General features: G+C 48.0%; 1 protein-coding gene across 5 annotated transcripts in view; it reads left to right on the forward strand.

Annotated features, from left to right (window-relative positions):
• Nucleotides 1–17,211, forward strand: part of IQSEC3 (IQ motif and Sec7 domain ArfGEF 3) — a 100,040-nt gene that overhangs the window by 61,233 nt on the left and 21,596 nt on the right. For 4 of the 5 annotated variants that reach the window (XM_027467796.3, XM_027467847.3, XM_027467893.3 and 1 more), the window contains exons 3-5: nt 527–815; nt 7,018–8,111; nt 12,294–12,455. In XM_027467796.3, the coding sequence (XP_027323597.2) occupies nt 527–815; nt 7,018–8,111; nt 12,294–12,455 (1,545 nt within the window). The remainder of the gene's footprint in view (nt 1–526; nt 816–7,017; nt 8,112–12,293; nt 12,456–17,211) is intronic. The other variant, XM_038173458.2, reaches the window with a different exon arrangement.

Below are 17,211 nucleotides of genomic sequence, written 5' to 3' on the forward strand. Positions count from 1 at the left end.
GCTCTGCTGCAGTGTTATACTCTCAGCTCTCCAGAGTTTCTCTGGAAAGTCTGCAGCATTCAGCCCTCCTCACACAGTTTCTCACATGCCCACAGAAGCTCCAGGGGAAAGCTGGATCCTTGGGATCCAGGCTCTGTAACAGATGAGCCTCTGGGGTGCACAGGGAGATAGCAAGCAGTAGGCAGCAGGGCACAGAGGTGACTGTCAGCTGCTCCAGGGAGCAGGAGGGGTGTCCTTCGTCTGTGACACCCTCTTTGGCCCCTCACCTTCAACTGCAGCACCTTGAGCAGCCAGGCAGCTGCAGTGTGTGCAGAACTGGTGTTCTTGCTCTCAGGGAGTGAGGAATCGCTGCACAGTCCTGCTCCGTCCCTGAAAGATGCCCCTTGCAGCCCAGGCTCCCTAAGCATTGAAAATGCAGATCAGTGAAAGAGTATAGCGAACAATAACACGAATAATACAAGTAATAATAATACAAATAATAATCAAAAAACAAATAAAAAAGAGATACATTGCGTTTTGTTCACAGTGACGATCCCAGCGGTTCCACAAGCAAGAAAGCCGGGTGTGAAACGGAGGATCCGAAGGAGGCCGGCAGACAGAGTGGCCAGGAAGGCAGGTCCGACACCTTGACGCTAAAAGCCCAGCATGAGGAGCTCCAAGAAGAGCAGGCAGCGGGGTGTTCCCCTCTGGTGCAGAAGGCGAGCCTCCACCACACGGGCTCCCCAGTGAGAGTGCAGCGCAGCAAAGGGACGGCCTCGTGTTCCCATGCAGCTGCCTCCGATTATGAGCTCTCCCTTGACCTAAAGAATAAACAGGTACAGAGGCTTCCTCCTCAGGCTGTGGGAGAAGGGGATGGGGCGGGTGGGACTGCATTCACACCGTGGTGTGCCGTATTTCTGCAAATTCCTTAGCCTCCTGTTCACTCAGATCTTTTGCCCTGCCTGAGCAGGCCTGGCCCTTTGGCTGTGTGGGGCTGACGGAGGAAGTAACTTCACCACCTCTGGCTGCAACACTTCTTTCACCCAAGCCTGCTGGGCTCTGCTCCTCATTGCCGGAGTTCTGTGGTCCGAAATTGTACTCAGGTGTGACTGTAGGTTTAGAGTTGACTTGTAGGCAGATGAGGCTTGTGGCATCCAGAGATGCTGCCTGCACAGAAGTGCATGTTACCTGTAGGGTTCCCAGCAAATGATTGTCTCAAAAAACCTCCCTCATACTAGAAGTCTCCAAGAGCCATCTTGCTGTCTTGGATCACCCTGGGCAGGCCCCGTGTGCACTTCCATGTTAGCCTCTTCAAAGCATGAGCTCTTAGGGGGAGTGTGGTTTATTCCTAAGTGTCCTGCACAGTACCTACCATAGTGTTAATGTATTGCTACCTTCACATCCTTCAGTCCAGTGGTGGGTGCTGAAGAGACAGGCAGGTTTACCAGGCTGAGAGAAAATCATTCAGTCCTGGAAGTTGCAAGCCTCTCCTCCTGTGCCTGAGGCTACCGCCTAGCTCCAGAGCACAGTCAACCCATCTCTAGCTGCCTTTCCCAATGGGGCTCTCAGCCAGGGATAGTGGGACAGGGGCTAATAGCAGCTGGCCTCTTCACTCAAAGGCAATGAGGTGGAATGTGCCCTCGCCACCCCTTGTCTCTGCAGATTACAGCCCAGGAGAGCTGTTGTACAAAACAAGACTTAAAGAATTGTTTCCGACTTTTCCCTGGAATGGCAGCTCAACCAGAGGCTGTCTAATATGCAGACCCTGCAGGATGTGAGATGGAGTGGACAAGCAAGTGCTAGCAACACTGTCCAGAATATGTTCAGTGGGAGAACTCAGTGGGAGCTGAGCTATTGCAGATGAAGGGTCTTGGCTAATGAGGTTCCCACAGAAGAAACTGCTGCTTCTGGGACATCTCTCTGCCATTTCCCTCAAGGCATTGCTGCTGTCCCAAAACAGATATGTCAGATCGTTGGCTCACTAAATTCCTGAGCCGAAAAGAGGCCTTGGTTCTTTAGCTCTGTCCTTCTCAGATACTGCATACCCAGCTCAAACAGAATTTTTGCTTCACACCAGAAAAAGAAACAAGGGAGACTAATTAACTGGCTTCACAAACTAATGTGACATATCCTCAGGGTGGGCCAGATCTTGGCTGCTATATATGGGCTTAGCCTCCTCAATGTCCTAGAGATGCTCCGATTTGTCCTGGGGAGTGTGTGTCCTGTGTTATTTTAGCTTTAAGGTCACGTTGTCCCATCACTGTTGTTGCAGCAGAGGCCAGACCTGCCCTGGATGCATGTGAGACAGAGAGACATGTTAGCTGCTTGTTCATTAAATTCCATTGCCTCGCAGTACTGACCTTGCAGGGACCTTGCCTGTCTCATAGGTGGAACCATTTTTCTCATAGCGAAGGGGGATTATAGTACATGTGCTTCCCCAGCCTGATGGATGTCCTCCGTGGATTACCTCCTGCTCTGGAAGAGGAGATTTCCAAGGAGAGAAAAGTATTAATTCCTCCAGTCTTGCAGTCTGTAGTATGTGTTTTCACAGGTATTCCTATCAATTGACTTGTTGAGGAGTTCTCTTGAACAGGAACAAGGATGACAAGACCCTCACAGCACAGTGACAGTAGTTCCCTAGTCACAGCATGAATTTTCTTCCTATAAGTACTACTAATATATTGTAAATCGGTGGAAGGAGAGATCTTTAGCCTCACAGTGTAGTTGAAGTCACATTTAGCTCTTGAGAGAGGACTGAGTGCTGCTAAGAAAGGAGGGCAGCATAAAGCCTCCTCTGCACAGCTTGGAGGTGCAGTTCATCTACCAGTCATTGTCCCCCAGGATTATACCAGCGGGCTGAGAGTTCTCCTAAGTTTATGCTTTGTTGGTAAAATGGAAATCACAGAAGAGATGAGCTTTCTGTGCTGAAGGGCTGACAGATGTCTCATGTATGAAGGAAAACATCCCATTAGCACATGACCTTTATAGCAATGTCCTTCCATTGTGAGAGGTTGGTGTTGGTGTGTGTTTGGTGGGGGGGGGTGTTAAAAAAGGGTGATAGAGAAATATCATCAAGATATTTTTCTTTTTTTGACAGTACATACATTTACTCAAGCATCTCAGATTCTGTCACTAAGCCTGATTCTCTTATTGCTAACATGGAGGCATGTAGGCATGTTCAGTGGCAACCTGGGTTGAAAACTGATGCCAACCAAGAGGAAGATCAGTCCCATTCTCTCCTGGCAGACTTATGCATTTATGCCAATGGGCAGCAAAGCCATGGGGTGTGTACCTCAACTGTTTGGCCACATCCAGGCCTGACACTTTAGCTTGCCTTAGGCTGACCTTGTTAAAGCTCCCTTCATGTGCAATCTCTTGTGGCAATGGATATTTCCCAGCCATTTATAATTCAGCCACAAGGCTTGAATTGCTCAGACTGAGTGTTCGTGTTGAGGCCCAGAAATGTATTAAGCTAATTATTCTTTGAAATCCCCCTGCCCCCCTCTTGCTTTTCCCTTCCTTTGGCGCCGGCTGTCGGATCATTCCCCAGAGAAGAGTAGCTTTAAGTAGGCAATTACTTGTGATTCATAGGGTTTATTAGGAGTGAGAGAAGGCCAATCATGTCTGGCCTTTCTCGCCCCTCAAATGGGCAGGGAAGCTTCCTGCAGCAAGCCAGACATACATCTCCATTACCTGTGACTGCTGTGGTGTGCTAATGGATGCCCTTTCTTCCTCTTGAGAGAAGGAAAACAGACCAACAGCTGTGTGAAATCCTTAATTCCTCTGGAGGGTCAGTTAGCTAGACCTGGTAGCAAACGTGAATGTCTCAGACATCGGTGAACCATAAATGGCTGGGCTACATCAAGGGGAGCGAGACAGAGACCCATTCCTGCAGAGCACAGGTGAGGAGGGCACTGCTTTATGGGTGTGCTGCTTCTGGCTTTGGCAGTCATCTCAAGCATCCTTTAGAACAGTTCCTGGGACTTAGTTATGCCAGCTGCAAGACACTGTAAGATGCCCCTTGCTTTGGCCAGGGCTGGATGGCAGCACACCACATGCAGAACCTGCCCTTGCACTCCTGGTATGAACTGGAGAACAGACTGGGCTGGGAGTCCTCTCACTTTGCATGTTGTTCTGATCCTTAATGCCTTAGTCCTTTGGGAAGACTGAGATAACGGACTGCAAAAAAACTTGTGATAGTTTTGTCAAGGCATTGACAACTTGCACCTTTCCTTTAGATTTTTAGAAAGATCTCTCCTCTTAGTTGTTAAAATCTGCCTTTTTGGGAACTGTCCTTGCATGAGAGAAACTGGCCTTTTACTTCAGATCAGCAGTGACTTCTTGTCTTGGCCTCTAATAAGATCAGAGCATATGAATTTCACGTTTTCAGAATGGCTGTCACCTCCTTGGAAACCTCAGATAATTATAAGGCTCTTGCTTCTGCTTTATTTTGTCTCTTACTATTATTCTGTTCCTCAAATAGCTGTGTCTGTCCCTCCCATTTGTTCCTCTTTCCCTCCCAACACAATTAGCTCTACATTTTGATTAACCAGACCATTATATTAAGTGCTCATGGTCAGTTGTCAGCAATAACTGTCTGGGTTGGGCCTGTGCAGGTTACTGGCTTAATTTGCATTTATTTACATGAAGCTTCCTCCTGGAGACAAAGGGACAAGGGATAACTCACTCTCTTTCCAGGGAGGCCAGCTTTGAAGCGGCGTGGCAGGAGTGCTGGATTGATGGTGGGATTTCAGATGGTTATTTTGGAACTAGGGACAGGGTACTTAGCAAAACGCTTCTGCTGACTACTGAGAATCGGTTCTTGTCCCTGCATTCCTCTTTCATGCTACATCAAACAGACTCTGGGGATAAGTGGAGATGTTGGTTTTCCAAAGAAACTTACTGATGGGTCTTGCAGTAAATGAACCTGAATCCATGATCATCATGTAGGTGATTTTTTAGAGCCATTTCTGTAGATATGTTTTGGGAGGGCAGTAGGGCAAATACTATGCCAATACTTTTTATTTAGGGGTATGCAGAGATCTGAGCCAGATGCCTCTACAACTGCATGACTGACCCTACTGCTAAGCCAATTGCTAGTATTTGTCAGTGCTGGCCTTTGGTCCTTCCTTTGGGCAGATACGAATTCAGAAGGAAGGCAAACAGAAAACAGAAGCACAAGACAAAGGGGCCCTTCTTCACTTCCACAGAGGGAAATATGAAAGAATGTTATCCCCTTGCTCTGCCCATGAAATGGCAGCCTCCCATCCAGTGTAACAGGATCCCTAGACCTATTGCTGCCTGTGGTGACGGGGTGCCAATGGGCAAAGACTTTGATTCTTATTCCAGCAGCCAGGGTGCCAGAACAGGGGCAGAATGGCTGGGCTCATGTCATTCCTGTCTTGCTGTCATCTCCTGAAGTCTTATCATCTTCCCCTACTTGCAGGGGAATTAATACTGGAAAGATGCCAGGGGTGATTTGCACTTCTCACAGCTGTCATTCCAGGCCCTCACTTGTATCCAGACCACTCACTGGTGATTTTATCTGCAACTTACATAGTGTTATAAAAAAAAAGAAAAAGAAAAAGGAAGCAGATGACATGACATGACTCTGAGAGCTGGGGCTCATGTCTCACTCTGGCTGTGACTACAAAAGTAGTTTGCACTTTACCTCAGATCTTCTGTGAGCTCAATCCTTCTTCACCCTGTGAATACTGGGCCAGCAAGGCATAGCTTGAGGGGCAGCAGTGTGTATCTGTGTATAGGGATACTCTTCACACGAACAGTGTAGTGAATTCTCTGTTAATTCAGGACAGAGTTTGCCAGTATCTCAGTCCTGCTCTTCTCCTTTTACAGTCTTTTCTACATGTGCACAACCATATATACACTACAGTCTGCACCTGTGCCCTGCCCTATGAAGTGTAGACAATGTAGAGTTCAACTAATAGTTCAGACAAAGCCTCAGTGAAGTTAATTTGAATTCGTCCTTCTTTTTTCTCCAATCTCATCATCCACCATCATCTTCATACTGCCACCCGTGTCCACTGTCAGTCACTCCTTTGGAACCAAGGCAGCAAACATTCTCCTATAGTATGTTAGTGAAGGCCCAGCAGAAAAATAAGAGTGAAGGCATTCCCAGGAAGTACAAATACTAGACTATGAAAGAAAAATGGCCATATATACTTGCTTTTTGAAGCCTGTTCAGATGCCAGTTAGCTGTATGTATATGTATTTACATGTGCATATGTTATTACCAGCTCTGGAAGGAGTAAATCCTCCTACCAGTTGTTCTTAGTATCATGTCTCAACATTCAAAATCAGAACTTCTTACCTTTCAAAACTGAGGGTGTTTCTGTTCTTGTGTTGTTTCCATTTCACTTCTGGTTAACACTTGAAAAACTCAGAGATCAGAAAGGAAGACACTCTGGGGTTCAGAGGGCCTGCTAAAAGAAACAGAACAAACCCAACTTCCACTGACTTCTGTGGAAGTTGAAGGTTCTTGCTAGCTGCTATGATCAAGCCAATATTTTCTGCTTTTAGAATTCATCTTTTCTTTCCTTTTTTTTTCTGAATGGGTTCTCCTTTCTTTTGGGAGTATTTTCAAAGGTGACTAAGGATGGGAGGAGCATAGTAGCACTCTGAGACAAGGGATGCTTGACATTGACAGAGCACTGTTGAGCAGGAAGACACATTGCTGGAATAGTGTATTTGCAGTGATGAGCCTGCCCTAAAGACCATCAGAAGTGGGAATGCAAAGGAAGGGCACTTCCAGGCTCTAGCTCATATAGGTAGTGCTCTAGGAGGGGACATGATCATGGTATAGCTGTGAGGAAGTTCACAATGCTGATGCTTGAAACAGCCATGTCTAAACAGAGGCCTTCTGTTGATATCAAGGGCAGAGCAATGTAGGAAAAGGCTAGTTCAAGACTAGAAGTTCCTCTGACAGTCATTACAGACAAATCAGTGTAGCAAGTGGGGTCATGGAAATCCATCAGAAGTCAACTAACAAAAAAACTCTCTTCTTTGTGTGTCTTTCAGATCGAAATGCTAGAGCACAAATACGGAGGTCACCTGGTGTCTCGCAGGGCAGCCTGCACCATCCAAACTGCTTTCCGGCAATACCAGCTCAGCAAGAACTTTGAGAAGATCCGCAACTCACTGCTGGAGAGCCGCATGCCACGCCGCATATCCCTGAGGAAAGTCCGGGTCCAGAACTCCGAGAGCTTCTCTGCTGAGAAAGCCCTAGTAGAAGGGTACAACTTCGTGGGCATCCCATTGGTGAGGTCCCCATCTTTGCCAGCCACAATCAGCGGGGCGCTGACTGAGCTGGAGGACTCCTTCACGGAACAAGTTCAGTCCCTGGCCAAGTCTATTGATGATGCCCTTAGCACTTGGAGCTTGAAGACCATGTGCTCGCTACAAGATGGAGGCTCATACCAGATAAGAGAGACCTTCAGCGCCAGCTCAATGCAGCCAAACCAAGACTTAGAAGCTGAGCTGCAGGACAAGGAGAAAGAGGAAGGGCTCCTGCCAGATACCCTGCCTAAGAGCAGCAGCACTCTCATGATGGCTTTTCGAGATGTCACGGTCCAGATTGACAACAAGAATATCTCTGTCTCATCGTCTACCTCGGTGTCCATGGCAAACTGCCTCAGCAGCAATGCCCAGGCTGGGATCTCTCAAGCCACCAAGGCTGAAGAAAGCCCAGGAGAAGGGGAGGGAGAAACCAGTGAATCACAGGCTGCCCCAGAGAGCTTACCTGAGTCCAGAACTCTCCAGAACAGCCACACTTTCACCGAGGTGAATGTCAACACTAATGGCACGGGAGACAGCAGTGCAGAGCCTGGGCAGATGGCAGTGCAGAAGCTCCAGCTCGATGCTAACAATGAGACAGGGCAAAGCAAAGGCTCCGAGTCTGAGAATGCAGACAACTCAGAGCAGCTGAGCAGCAGTAGCACCTCCACTTCAGCAAAATCAGCTTCTGAGGTGTCCTCAAAAGAAGCACTGCAAGCCATGATCCTCAGCCTCCCACGGTACCATTGTGAGAACCCAGCTAGCTGCAAGTCCCCCACGCTTTCCACAGACACCATGAGGAAGCGCCTCTACCGCATTGGGCTGAATCTCTTCAATATGTAAGTGACTCTTCATCTTTTGTGTTTCCCAGACTACTTCATGCTTCACAAGAATAGATGATGGCAGGCTCTTGGGCTAGGTCTGTCTCTGGGGAAGTTCTTTCATATTCAAGGGCATGACCCTCTCAGCATCCAATGCAGACCACATGGTGGCTGCCCAGTAGCTTTTTCCCTAAATTTTCCCCAGTGCTGTTCTGATCTTCTGCCCGACAGGGGAACAAGCCCAGTGCTCCATGCTGTCCTGAATTCAGAACCTTCTGTTGCTGTCCATTGGCGTCCTACATTCAGTTGCTTCAGTTACTGTCCATTTGGCATCCTGCTCCATTCTGTTGCAAAGCCACAAGCATAACTGGGGATGTAAAACCAGCCTCGGTTTCTTAAAATGGGGCATTTCCAAGGAAAAAGAAAGAGCTGATCTTAATGATTCCAGTATGAATGCTCTGGCTGTTGTTTTCCTTCTGATATTTGGGTGGATTTTTTTCACCTGACAGACCAGGTTTAGTCATCTCAGTCTCTCACACATCTGAGTCTGATATCCTATGAAAAGGCTGTAGGTGTGAAAGCAAAAGCAGAGCAGCTCAAAGAGTATATTCAGAAGAGGTGAACTCGAAGGGTTACACATAGCCTATTGTAGATTGGCAGAAAGCAGCTGAGCTCCAATAAGGAGCTTTAGATTTGCACTTTGTCTTTCAGTGAGACATTTCTCATCAAACCAAACCATGAGAAATAGTGTTTTTTTGCCCCATCATCACACCCTTATCTCATGCTGTCTTCATTTCCATTTGAGTCCCCCAAGGAAGGTGCTGGGAATGTAACACATACATACAAGCAAAATGTTTTATCACGCAGTACCATGGGCCTTTTTGTCAGAGCAAGGACAGAGGTTTACACAGTTACAGACAAAAGTTTTGTACAGGCAAGAAGCAATAAAGGGATTAAATATGTGTAGGATGGAGGCTGTGGACTCCAGGAGGAAGGAATCTGGATGAGAGGGCTGGACACAGAGCACATACAGAGCTGAAATGGTGTGAGGACAGACTTGGGTCTTATAGAGAGCTCAGGAGAATACTGAGGAGAACATTTTACTAGCTCTGAGATTAGGTTGTGAACAGGTGGGTTCACGTGTGTATATCAAAGTCAGGCTCTGGCCGTGCACAGATTTGCCTAAACAATGCAGGTAGGCTGGAATGAGAGAAGGTAGGCACTGGGGACAGATGGGGGCTGATTATGATAGAGATATTTCCAGCCCCACACAGATGTTGTGGTGTTTGTGTTGGAATAGGAGTCCTTCTGGAGGTGGACATGGGGCTCACATCTCTGCAAACTAAGTGTTTCAGTATTTTCAGCCATGCTTGGCAGGAGTTCCTGCACCCAATGTGCTTTTCTTTGGTTCCTGCAGAGCTGACACGAGCACTGATGTGATGATAAAACAGGAGTGAAAATGTCTTTTCCCAGCCACTCCTCCTCCCGAAGCCTGCCTGGCACACATTCATGTGACAGATTAGCAACACCAGGTCATTTGGGGAAGCGGCTTTGCTGTCCTCCTTCATGCAGCGACCTGGGTTCACTGCATGTTGCAGGCCCCTGTGGGATGAAAGACTGAATAACACTGCAGAGCTACAAAACACAACTTTCTGGCCAGGCCTCCCCTGCCGCCTTGAAACCAGCTGCTGAACTAATGTGCCAGTAACCTGTGAGGCTCAGTTATCCTGACAAAACGTTGGAGGGTAGGGAGAAAGGGTGGAAAGCTGAGGGACACATGGCTCCCCTTGTGACACTATAGTGCACCCCAATCCCTCTGCCACATGTCCTTGTGCGGCATTTCCTATGAGCAGCGCTCTGTCTCGGAGCAGGCCCCTGGGAGCCTGCACTGCTGTGGCACTTTCCCCGTGCCCCCTCCACAGCGAGGGGGTGGATTCCCTGGGAGGGAGAGTGCCTCGTTATGCAGCACTGCTGCAGTAACTCAGCGTGTGTGGGCAGCTGGCTGCGTGGGCAGAGGGAAAGCCAGCAGGACGTGAGGAATCCCGCAGCATTGGCTGGCCGCGCTTAACACCCCTGCAACACGAAGGGAAATGGCAAGGAGCTCAGGAGGGGGGGAAATTAAGCTATTTGCTTCACATCTGGTAAAAGGCACACGCTGCAGTGTGTGAGATACATCTGCAGGTGTTTAGTTGCAGAGGTGCTGTATCACTATCAGGATTTTGTGGGGAACAGCTTGAATTTGGGGAACGGCTGATGTAAGGCTGCTGTTAGTGAAAGAATCATGTGTTCGTGTATATTTGAGTTACAGTCTGGGGAGTGCAGGAGGGCTGTCAGAGCTGGACTGTTTTATCTTACATCCTCTTGCTTTGTGTGTGCCATACCTTCTGAAATCTTCATATCTATGCCAGCGTATGAGCTGCATTTTCCTAGCCACAGTCAGCTCCCGGTTCCTCTGAATTGAATCAAAAGTCAGTCCAGTGGCTTTGGAGTCACACCGGTGAAGCTGAGAACATCCTCTTACCTTGAACACTGTACTGATCCTTGCCAAACACTGAAGTATGCACTTGAAGGTCCATTTTATGAACCTGTGTTGCTGAGCTTGACTTCAGCCATGTCCATCGAACCCTTGCACTTAGCAGAGAACTTCGCCTGTGCTCTTCAGAGGTGAACCAGGAGATCTGTATGACAATACAGAAGGGACCCTGCTGCTTTTCCTTGAAGAAGGGCTGGGTTTTTCAACATTGGATCTTGCAGCTCTCCTGTTTGTAAATTTAATGGGCTGACTTGTTCTCCCAGACACTTCTCCTGAGGATGCCACACTGCGCAGGATATTATTTTTTGTGACATTACAGAGTAAGCAGTACTATTTTAAGCCCAACTACTTTTTGTATAACCATGAAGCCCCTGTAGGGAGCAGGCCATTCTCCTGAGTGCAGATCCCCTTATAGCTAGACATATGTTGTTCACCCACATCCTTCACCACCTGACAGTGTCACAGTCTGTGCCTGCACATATCATGCATTCACGTGCTCGGAGATCTCATCCTATCCTTTCCTCACCCCAGGAAACTGCCTAAGCAAACTCAGTCCTTGAGCCTTGACAAAGATCCTTGAATTTGGGTTAACGGTGGAAGTATGTCATCCTTTCTTCCATCTCATAGGGGTGCTACCCTCTTACCTCTCCCCGCTCACCAGCTCAGAGAATGAAAGGAATGTGGAAATCCTCCAGGCATTGCACTAATTCCCCTCAGCCATAGTGCACCATGACTGAGGCCCTTCAGCGGGACAGACTGAGGTATAGGAAGAAACCCCCCTGCATGATGCACCCTTACACTCGTTCTGGTGTGTGCTGTGGGACAGGCACCCCCATGGACTCATGGCCACTCCCAGGATGCACAGAAGCACGTGTCCTTTTAGGAGACACATGGAAAAAGACAAAATGTATGGACACAACAGGCTCCTGTGAACATGTATGGTACAAGAGAAATCTGCGTGTACAGGGGACACGCACACACATGGATGTGTGTACTGGTAGAGACATGCTTCACCCTGAGAGGCAGGCACAGACACTGGCGCTCCACCAAGCTCCCCCAGACAGGCAGGTGGGCCCACTCAGCACCCAGCCTGATCTGAGAGGGACACCCACAGCCAGTGAGGGAGAAAAGCCCTCAGTCTGAGAGCCGTGCACAGCTCTCTCCCAGCTCTGACAAGGCGTTCTCCAGGTGCATGCTCTCATCCACCTACACACAAGCACAGATTTCTGCCTGAGGGGGCAAATCAATAGAGAAGGGAAGAAAAACACAGCTAAGGGTGGGGAAGACTAGAGGAAGAAATAATGCAAATATGAGCATGGGATTTCAAGTGAGGAAAGCAGAAAGTGTCACTCAACGCTGAGCAGTAAAAATGTATGAAAAAGAGAATGAATTTTTGTTACAGAAAATGTACCCTCCCCTTTGCTTATCACCCTCTCTGTCTTGAACCTCATTTGCCCATGGCAGCAATGCCTTCTAAGGCTTTCCTTCACCTTCATCTGCCCTACACAAGGTGCAACTCCAGCTTCCTTGAGACAGTAGCAAAGGGACACGTGCCCAGCTCTCCTCCCTGGTCCTTGCACACACTGAGGGCTGCAATGCTGTAAGTCATGAGATGATGCCTCAAAGAGGTCCTGCTAGCTCACCATGTCTCTGTCCTTCCTTTTCAGAAACCCAGACAAAGGGATCCAGTTCCTGATCTCCCGAGGCTTCATCCCGGATACCCCCATAGGAGTGGCACACTTCCTGCTCCAGAGGAAGGGCCTCAGCCGCCAGATGATTGGGGAGTTCCTGGGCAACAGCAAGAAACAGTTCAACAGAGATGTCCTGGAGTAAGTGTGGAAGCCTCTTCCTCTCCTCCCTGCCCTATAAAGGAGTCGCCAGCCCACCTTGTCCCTGGCTGCACCAGCAAGCCCCTCCATCTTCGTGGGAGTTTCACCATTCCCACTCCCTGTCTGGTGCCCCTCATTGCATTTCCAAGCAATGAGTTTGCCCCTTTGTATCAGCAAGTCTTTCATTTCAGTTTCTCCTTCCCAGAGGGCCTGCCATCTGCTAGCAGGAGCTCAGCACCGTCAGGGGTAAGACTAGTGATGCTGGGAGGTTTTGTGGCTGGGGAGCTCTGTGACGGGACTCTCACCCCATCCAGATAAAGCACCTCTGATGCTTTCTGAAAAGTGCTGAGAGACGCAGAGGATGAAGAATATTTATTCCTTGCTGTGAGTCCAGCAAGAAACAGCAAAGGCTGGCTCTCTTGCTGTCTGGGTCTGCAGTGGGTGGGATTTTCCATTTTTCCAGCCACTCAATGGAGAAAATAAGCAAGGAGCTGGTCCTGTTGGTGCTAATGAAGAGGCCTGCTACTAATGGTTTAGTCTGTAAGTCACTGGGCATTGGGGAGCATTCCCATTCCAAACAAGATGTCAGGTTTCCTCCCTGCTTCTGTTCAGTGGCTGTCTTTTCTGGATTGTTCCCTTCAGTTCATTCACTGTGACCCTCTCCTGCTCACATAAGCCATGCATCTCTCAGCCTACACCTCTTCTCTTTCAAGCCTTGCAGTCTGGGCTGCAAAATCCTGGGAACACCTAAGACCCATACATGCTACTTCAGTGCCTGCCTATTGCTCTGCCTTCCATGTTGCTAACTATCGCTAACTTGTCAGCCCCCTGCTGTGAGCATCATGGGACAAGCATAGAAGCGTTGGGAAGAAAAGTATCTTAACCCATTTTTCTGAGCATTGTCCAAGATGACATGCTTTCTGCAGACAGCCCTGGGGAACCAAGACGAGCCTTCATTTGCTGCTTGGTCCTGATCTCCTTCTTGCCATTCAGATGAGGGAGAAGGAGAAAGCACAGCTCTCTATACGACAAAAAGCACTGCCTCTGTGGTACACTGCCTCTGCCTAACCCTGTGAGCCACAGCACACGTGGCCCTCCTCTGGACTTGCTCCGACAGGTCTATGTCCTTATGTTGGGGGCCCAAGAGCTAAATGCAGTGCTCCGTGTGGGGAGGATGCCAGTTCAGCAGCCAAATTTGGGCCCAAATTTCAAAATCCATTCCTGCTGCAATTGCTGCTACCTATTGCTGCGGGTACCTCACCTTTGGTCCAGCACTATTTTTAGTATTCTGTATGGGTACTGATTTGACCAGCAATGAGACATGTTTTCTCCAGTCTCATTGTGCTGAGTGCTACAATTAAAATTCATTGCTTCTTTTTTTTTTCCATCAAGCAATGCATGGGCTTGCTTCCCCTGACAGATACTCTACTGAAGTCCAAAGCCTGCCTTTGCACAGACAGGGAGATCTTGCAATAGCAATGGCCTGGCATTTCTTTGTAGTCCTAAATTTGATCCCTGCAAATGATCATGTTCTTCCATTTCACGTATGACTACAGATGTGTCAGCAGCTCCTGTGAACAGGTTCACAAAGGTTGTTGTCTGCCTCCCAGCCTCAATGCCCAGGTGCTGCTGTGTAGTTGTCTGTATTGTCTCTGGATGTTGCAGGAGAGCCATTTTAAACTGTGCCCCTTCTCCATTATCCTCATTACTCTCAGTTTCCACTGTGTCTCTCAGTGTAGCATGCCAAATGTACTATAAAGGACTGCGCTTGCTGTCCTATTTACAGATGGAGAAAGCAAAGCTTAGAGGTAAGAAGTTGTTGAGGTTGTGTTTTTAAGCAACTGAGTCTGAATAGTCTGAATTCCGGGTTCAGACCTGTATCTGATCTCTCCAAGCAACAGATAATGTTCTTGCACTAACAATTCCTGCTGCCATAACCTCTTCACAATAAATTGCTGACTTGTCTTCCTTAAAGGCAAAGGTAAAAGTAGACATAGAATATACACAGAATGTTCTACAACAGGAAGGGAAAAAAGACAGAAAGATTGCCAAACGCATTCTGCTAGTTGCATCTGTGCTGTTTGCAGTTACTTTTATTCTCTCGTGTATTAGTTTTGAGCTTGCGGATAGAAATGGCTGGTGGGTTTTGCAAGCAAATTTTCATCAGCAGCTTGTGAGAGCTGTCTGGGCAATGACTGCACACACAGTGGTGTAGCATTCATGGAAACAAGGCATTGCCAGTAGAAATCCTCACCCAGGATTATCACCCTGGATGTTTTTGCTGTCTTTGCAGGAGGAAGAAGAGGACTGGGAATGCTGTGCAGTGTGCTGGCATTTTCCAGTGCACTATAGCTCGAGGGCTAGTCACTATTTCTGAGCTGTTTGTGCGTGTGCATGAGGCAGCTCAAAGACATTCTGGCATTTTAGAACTGGCTAAGACCTAGTTTGGTTCTCATTTCACTGGTGTGAATAAAGAACAACTCCCATATCAGACTAGCTCAGGAGCACTGGCACAGATTGGGAGAATGGAGTCGGCAATGTTTGTCTTGCAGTCCCCACATCTACCCACTTTATTAGGATGCGTGGTATTCCCCTGAGAGCATCTGGCAGTCAGGATAGCTCCTAATGTAGCTTCTGCACAACTTGCCCTATTCCACTCTCATTTTTGTGGTGCAAGTGACCCTTCTTCTGTCCCTTGGGCAGAAGGAGAACAGGCACTGCTGGACAGGCTCAAATGTGCAGGCACAATGGCCATGGACGGGCTGTAGCCTTTGGACAGACACTAACCACTTGCAGGGAGCAAACCTGTGTGTAGGGGGACACATCTCTGCTCCTTCACATCCCAGGCCTGGCCCTGGAGCCTCTCTGACCCATCCTCTCCCCCCACCCTGAAAGCAATTTCAATTATTGATGCCACTTGCTGTGTTAGTTTAGCTTTCGCTTGATGCGAAAACTTGTGTTAGAAATGTGTATTGTAAGCATTGTTTCTATTGCAGCCAGGTTGAATTAACTCAAGCGCATGAATAAATAATAGGACAGCTTTTAAAACATCTACAAAAGCCTCAGCCTCCCTTGTGCATTTGGAGGCTGGGTAGAGCTGCCCAGGTTACAAACTCCAGACTCAGCTGTAAGTCCAGCCATTAGTCTCTGCTCTGCAAACTTATTTTGGCTTCCATGGGTATCGGAGCGGTGCTGGATGACAAACAAGCCAACTGCTGCCTGCTCCTGGAGTCAGGCAACCGAGCTCAGGAGTGCACAGTGGCATTTGGCACTATGAAGATCCTACCTAGCAAATGCAAAACTCCAGAGATGCATCAGGCTGGTTGCAAAGCTTCTGATGGGCATGGTGGGGGGTGAGTGGGGATAAACATAGTAAGAGGCTTAAGCCTTTTGGTATGCTGTTTTGGCTTCCCATACCTGCTGTCCAACCCCTAAACATCCTTAAATTGTGTTCTCCCTTTCATCCTCCTACTCTATCTTTCAAACTTTAATTGATTTTCTTGGAACCCAGAGAAGGTGTCTGGATAACTCACAGGTAATTATACACACTAACCAGAAGAACAAGGGAGAGCGTAGGGGATTTTCAAGAGTATCTAACTACAATTGGCACACATCCTTTGAAAACACCAAACTGCTCAATCTCCCTAAGCTGTTTTTTTTTTTTTTTTTTTTTTTAGGGAGATGCAGTATGTAATTTTCCCTTGCAGACAAGGCTTCAATCTTTACAAGGAGGATGTATCCCACCTATTGTTAACTACCACCAAGTTCAGCGTCATCTCTCAGTTTATGAATTCCTTTAGTCAATGGAGAGACACGGGCCTCTCGAGTGCTGTTTTTCTCTTTGTGCTACTTTAGGCTGGACATCTAGCTTTAAATATTTTATGTAACAGGAGTAAATCCCATCTGTAACCAATTTTAAGCATCCAACCGCAGAAAGATCCACTTATGGTGGTCAAGCACCCCACAGCAAGATCCAGCCTCTGCTTGTGAGCACCTGCTTTCACAACCTGCCCTGCAGCCAGCTGTGAGGAGTCGCTGGGGACCTACCCCAGGGTTTCAGGATCTGTCAGCCCAGGGAATACGGCTGCAGAGAGGTAGCCTGGGCTGTTAGGGCACTGTTCTGGTACTGAGCAGCTTTTATCCAATCTGCCTGCCCAGTGTTGCGGGAAAATCATTTTGTTACTTTGAAAAAGTCAGGGGCAATGCATTAACGCTTTTTAAATGAGGCACGTTATCTTTCTTACATCTTTTCTTTCTTTTGGATTAGCTGCTCAGATGTCTTGTTTATTTCTTTTTGCACACTCTTCATTCTGTGTTTGTTGCTTTTGTTCACCTTCATCCTTTCTTTCACTTTAGTTCATTCCTCCCTTACATGTTTCTGACTCAGGATTTTTTTCCATTTATCGTTCATTCATGAGCAAGATAACGGGAGTGATGCCATGAATGGAGTCGGCTGTGCTGGTGATGTTGGATGGTCTGTGCTCAGGTCGTGGCACTTGCAAGTGCAGAAGTGGCTGTCCTGGTGCATCCGCTGTCAGAGTGGAAAGGGGAAGGGGTTCAGGCAGAGGAGGCACTGTGCTGAACCGGGGCTGGTTGCTGTTAGACTCTGAGCTGCTGTTAGACACACTCTCCTTGCCGGTGAGCAGCTCTCGTGTCTGTCAAGCTGGTAGTGTCTTCTCCTTCTCTCCTGGGAAGTCAGGGAGAGAAAAACTGCTCTTAGGAGTGTAAATTCAGAGCTGGAAACCCAGCTAAGAGG

The sequence above is a fragment of the Anas platyrhynchos genome, chromosome 1 (assembly GCF_047663525.1).
Source record: "Anas platyrhynchos isolate ZD024472 breed Pekin duck chromosome 1, IASCAAS_PekinDuck_T2T, whole genome shotgun sequence".
Classification (NCBI taxonomy): Eukaryota; Metazoa; Chordata; class Aves; order Anseriformes; family Anatidae; genus Anas; species Anas platyrhynchos.